At 32.8% G+C, this 5,623-nt stretch overlaps 1 protein-coding gene across 1 annotated transcript; it reads left to right on the forward strand.

Annotated features, from left to right (window-relative positions):
* The first annotated feature begins 733 nt into the window (after positions 1-733).
* Positions 734-4,708, forward strand: LOC139110542 (uncharacterized protein PF3D7_1120000-like). Its single transcript, XM_070670373.1, has 8 exons — positions 734-1,303; positions 1,385-1,538; positions 1,658-1,813; positions 2,026-2,303; positions 3,364-3,508; positions 3,582-4,039; positions 4,454-4,570; positions 4,670-4,708. Exons 1-8 carry the CDS (start codon positions 734-736, stop codon positions 4,706-4,708), a joined length of 1,917 nt encoding a protein of 638 aa, XP_070526474.1.
* The last annotated feature ends 915 nt before the right edge of the window (positions 4,709-5,623 follow it).

Here is a 5,623-nt window from a genome sequence, read left to right on the forward strand (position 1 = left end):
CGTCTATGTAGCATGATTTGTTTATTTTTTTCTTAATTTTTCACTCGAAAACTGAAAAAATATAATTATTTGAAATAACGATTATGAATAAAAAATTCTTTCTATGGTTGCTACAAAATGAATGTTATTATAAGAAATAAAATGTCACTATTTGTAATTGACAATATTATCATTATCATTTCAAGTACCATTTTAATAGTTTCAGTGAAATTTTATTCCAAAAAATTAAAAAATTTTATGTTTTATTTAATACAATATATATACAAGTAATATTCATATATTAATTACAAGATCAAATAGAGAGAAAGATTATTTTTAATTTTTAATGTGTAGATAAATAGGAAATTGTTTTGTTTTTTTATTGACAAAAATATATATTTTTATTAAAAGTGTTTGCGGACTTTCGTTTCCGATAGCAGAGCGAACGGTTGTGTGTCTGAGCGAGTGCATGTAGAAAAAGGTTTTGAGAGAGTAAAATAGTTTTTCAGAGGTAAAGGGTTGGTTTGAGGGAAAAAGGGAAGGGTTTTTAAGGTGGGCAAGTGAGGGGAAAGAGCAAAGGTAAGAATAAAGGGAAAAATCGGGGAAGGTAAAAAGAGGAGTTCATTTTGAGGTTAGGTTGGCGGTGACGGGAAAAAACCGTGGGTAAGACAAAGGAAAAGAGGAAGGCAAGGGGGCAAAGGAGAAAGTTAGAGGTATCAAAGACAAAGGAAAAAGAGATAAGGAAAATTGGAAAATGAGCGAACAGGAAAAAGGAAGTGTGGAGAGTGGAAGTGAGGAAAGAAAAGAGGAAAAAGGAAAAGAGAAAATAAAAAAGAAAATGGGAAGACCTGCAAAGGTAGAGATGTTAAGAAGAGAAAGGGCCAACAGCTTGCCAATTTTGGAAGCGTGGAAGCAAGGGGAGAAAAGGAAGGAAAGACAGGAAGAAAAAGGCGAAATAGAGGGCTTGGAAGGATTTAGGAAAAGTGTGAAAGTGTACAGATCACCGGTGAAAGCTACAGGAGAGGGAGGTGAAGGGGGAATAAGCAAGGAAGGTTTTGAAGAGGTGATAAAGGAAATGAGAAGTGGATTTGCAAGGATTCAAGCGCAGATGGAGGAAGTAAGGGAAATAAAGGTACAAATAAGAAAAGAAATAGAAGAATTGAAGAAAATATGGAAAAAAGAGAAGATAGATTTAAAGAAAAGAATGGACAAGATGGAAAAAAGAATAAGGGAAAAAAAATATGAGGGAAGTAAACTGGAAATACCAGAAGAAATACAGGGAAAAGTTTCGAGTTTAGAAGAAAGAACGAGAATGTTGGAAATGGCAAAAGAAAGAGAAAAGAAAGAATGGAGGAAAAACAATTTAATAATAAGAGGTATAAAGATAAAAAGTGAGGAAAAAAAGGCGCTGAAAGAACAAGTGGGAGAAATAATAGAAGCAACAGGAGTAAAAGCAAAGATAGAGGATGTAAATAAGATAGGAGGAGTAAATAAAGGAGGTTATGGTATGGTGTGGGTAAAGATGGAAAATTTTAAAGAAAAATTGGAAATATTAAGATGTAAAGGAAAATTAAAGGACAGGACGGAATGGATAGGAGACGATCTGACAGAATACGAAAGGAAAGTGGAATGGCTCATAAAGAGAGAAGCGGATAAATTGAAAAGAGAAGGAAAACAGGTAAAAATAGGGTACAAGAAGATATCTTATGGGTAAATAAAGAAATGTGGATATGGGATGACCTGAAGGAAGAACTGAGAAAATGGGATGGTACGAAAGAGTTTGAAAAAGAAGGAAATAAAAGGAAGAAGGTGATAGCAGATAGACTAAATGCAAGTTTTTGAAAAGAGGCGGAAGAAGAGAACGAAATGAGCTGGAAAAAGTGGAGAGAAAAGAGGAGGAAGGAGAAAAAGAAAAGAATGAAGAAAAAAATGGAAAAAGGAAAGATAAAAGGCAAAAAGAAAAAGAAAAGGAGAAAAAGGAGAGAGGAAAGGAAAAGGCGAAGGTAAAAGACAGAAACGTGAGAATAGTTTTTTGGAATGTGGCAGGAATAGAAAACAAGGATGAAGATTTTTGGAAGAACATGGAGAAATGGGAGGTGATATATATGTGTGAAACTTGGTTGGAAGAAAAAAAATGGAAGGGGTTAAGAAGTAAACTGCCAAAGGGCTATAAATGGATAAATAAGGGGGCAGAAAAGAAAAATAAGAAGGGGAGGACAATGGGGGGAATGGTGATGGGATGGAGGGAGGAATTGGAAGGAGAGGAAGAATTAGAATTTAAAGATAGGAAAGGAATGATAGGAATAAAGATAAAAAGTGGAAAGGTATAGTGGAAAATAGCAGGGGTATATGTAAATGAGGATTTAGAAGACATAACAGAGAACATGAGAAATTGGATGGATGAAAAAGAGGAAGGAACGAGATATCTGATAGGAGGAGACTTTAATGTGAGGACGGGAGAAGAGGGCGGGCTATGGAATGAGGAAAAAGAAGAAGAAGACAAGGAAGAGAGAAAAAGGAAAACAAAGGATAAAAAAATTACAGGAAAAGGAAAAAAATTTTGTAAAGCTTTGGAAGAAGCAGGATGGGGAATAGTTAATGGTTGTACAAGAGGAGATGAAGAGGGTGAATGGACATATGTAGGGGGAAGAGGAAAAACAGTGATAGATTATGCAGGGGGGCGAAACTTCCACCATTTCATTGGGGACGGAAGTTTCAGTACAGCGGGGACAGCAACAGACGGCAGCACAATCGGCCGCCATATTGAATTGAGTTGTACCAGTGTATCTGACTGCAACTTTCTGCACTGTTCCCGCCAATTTAGTATACGTGAGATACAATGTGTTATTGTGTTGCGTGCATTGAGCATTGAGTTGATTGAGTGTGTCGAGTGTTGACGTGTTGACATTAGTTGACATCACGATATCAATTTAGAAAAATTTATTAGGCATCGACCAGGAGGGAAGGAAGGACGAGGAAGGACCCTCCTGAAGAGGATTTTACAAACAATTTTAAGAAAGAGGACACTTTTTGTGCATAATTTTTTTTGGTAGGTATAACATATACAATGTTATAAATTATTTTAATATCATTAATTAAAATATATTTATTCATAATTTTATCAGTAATAATATTATATATTTATGTAACTCATAAAAAGTACATTAAATAACTTTTGTTTAGGAGTTACATACATATATTCTGTACACAATGGACCTGGAATTGTTACATAAAACACAAAAAATTTACTTACTCATGAAAATTTATTTTGTGTTTAATGTAACAATTCCAGGTACTTTGTGTACAGAATGTATGTAATCTTATTTGGTGTAGATAATGAAAATGTAAATATGGATCATATTAACATAATAAATTAGATTTCAGGTTATTCGATCAGATTCAAAGATGGTGCGGCATTGTTGTGTACCAGGGTGCTCATCAAATATTAATATACCATTACATAGATTTCCCAAAGACGTTCAAAGAGCGAGCACCTGGTTAATAGCAATAGAACGTCAAAACTTAATTGGTAAGTCTTATTTAAAATTATTGTAAATTTATAATACAATTGCATATATTAAATTTACAATTTTTTGTTATAGATTTACTTTCAGAAAAGCTGGCTCAACTCAGGATCTGCACTGAACATTTTTCTGAAGACATGTTTCTCAAGGATAGAGCACGACGGTGCCTCAAGGAAAATGCAATGCCAACCTTGCATATAGATTTGCAAAATGGTACTAATAATATTATTAGTACTAGTACTACTATTGTAAATATTGAAACATGCGCTTCCAAAGATGTTCAGGAAGATCCAATGTTGGTGCCAACTATTCCAGAAGAGATCAATGAAGTGGAGACAAGTAATATTAAACTAAAAGTGCTAAAAGCCGAGATGAGAAAGTGTAAAAAAATATTGCACAAAAAGAAATTAATTATTAAGAAACAGCGCCGTAAATTGAGGAAAAAAAGCACTTGGAATGACGTATTGAAGGATGTATCTGGCGCACAGAAGACATTTTTTGAATTGATAAGTAATCACATGAAATCTGCACCGCGGGTAAGTTTTCCAATTGTTTATTTTTAGATTTTTATAATTTTAAATTTTATTATTGTGTTGTATTATTGTTATTTGTTTATTATATTTGTATTATATTTGTTTTATGTTCATGTGTTAAATGAGTCTATTAATGTCCATAGACCATATCGGTTTTAACAGTTTTAGTCAGTTTTCGTGTTTAAACTAAATATTAAAATCAGTTTGAATCTTTTTAACACATAAAGTAGAATTGTGTTTATCTGTGCTACATTTTTACGAAGTTATACTAAGGTAAGTGATATTATTTTAAATTGTTTTACACTATTTCTTTCTTATAAATATTTTTATTTTTAATTTATGTTGTAATAATTTTTTTTTAGCAAAGGTGTGTTTTATGTTCTATGTTTTTGAAATTCAAAAGTTGAACATTTTTAGGACATGCAATACATCCCTTTGGACTCAAAATTAGAATCAATTGATGATGAGGTTATTCTGCTGGTGGAAGAGGAAGACACAATCTGGGACTTTGATAATAATGGCACAGTAGAACAGGTAAATGCTTTATGTTCTTATATTAAATTAAATTTGTTTTGTATTACAAAAGTAATTTACTTCACTGTTACTTTATTGTAAATGAAATTCTTTTTTCAGGTTAATCAATTTTTATGTTTGGAGTTTCAAAGTATTTAAGACAAATTTATCTGGCATGTTTTATACATTATTATTCTTTTTTTTTCCATTTTATTGTGGCATGTTCTTTCTATGTTTTTTCTCTTTCTTATATGTAATATTTATTTGTGAATATATTTTAAACTTTGCTGGTTTTCCAAATCTTATTTTTAAATATACGGCTTTTCTAAAATATATCTTGTTATGTTTTGCGATTTTGTATGGGTTTTAACTGGAAATCATACATACTTTTTATATTATATTTTGCTTGCTTTTTTTAATTTCAAATTATTTGTGTTTTCTATAATTGCACGGTCATACTTAATATATTGTGGTTTTGCTTGCTAGATTAATATTTTTTGTTGAACAATATTAATTATGTTATATTTTTATACAGGGACGACGATTTACAGCAGACGAAAAGGCTCTTGCACTCACAATGTACAAGACAATGGGGAAGCGAGCATACACGCGTTTAAGGGAAATATTCCACCCTCTTCCCACGATTCGAACGTTGCAGTTATCGCTTCAGAAGATACCCATGCATGCAGGAATAAACACTTTTATTCTGAGGCATTTGAAGCAAATAACTTCAAAAATGTCAATGAAGGATAAAGTGTGCATTCTTATGTGGGATGAGGTATCTATTCAACCCAAAATCACATATAATGTTCAAAAAGATGTTATATGTGGATTTGAGGATTGGGGCAATAATAAGACGCTTCGAATCGCCAATCACGCTTTAGTTTTTATGTTAAGAGGCTTACATTCGGGCTGGAAAATGCCCGTCTCGTATAACTTTTGCTGCAAACAAACTAGCACGCCTCAATTAATTCACTGCATCAAGCAGCATATTCGTTGCTTGAAGAATGTAGGCTTCCTCATCGTCGGTACAGTCTGTGATCAAGGGTCCTCGAATATAGCTGCAATCAACGA

Source organism: Cardiocondyla obscurior, linkage group LG21 (assembly GCF_019399895.1).
Source record: "Cardiocondyla obscurior isolate alpha-2009 linkage group LG21, Cobs3.1, whole genome shotgun sequence".
NCBI classification, from domain to species: Eukaryota; Metazoa; Arthropoda; class Insecta; order Hymenoptera; family Formicidae; genus Cardiocondyla; species Cardiocondyla obscurior.

Coding starts and splice junctions, on each gene's coding strand:
- LOC139110542 (XM_070670373.1), top strand. CDS start 734: ATGAGCGAACAGGAAAAAGGAAGTGTGGAGAGTGGAAGTGAGGAAAGA. Junction 1,539..1,657: donor AAAATTGGAAATATTAAGAT/GTAAAGGAAAAT, acceptor GAAGGAAAACAG/GTAAAAATAGGGTACAAGAA. Junction 4,571..4,669: donor ATAATGGCACAGTAGAACAG/GTAAATGCTTTA, acceptor TTCTTTTTTCAG/GTTAATCAATTTTTATGTTT.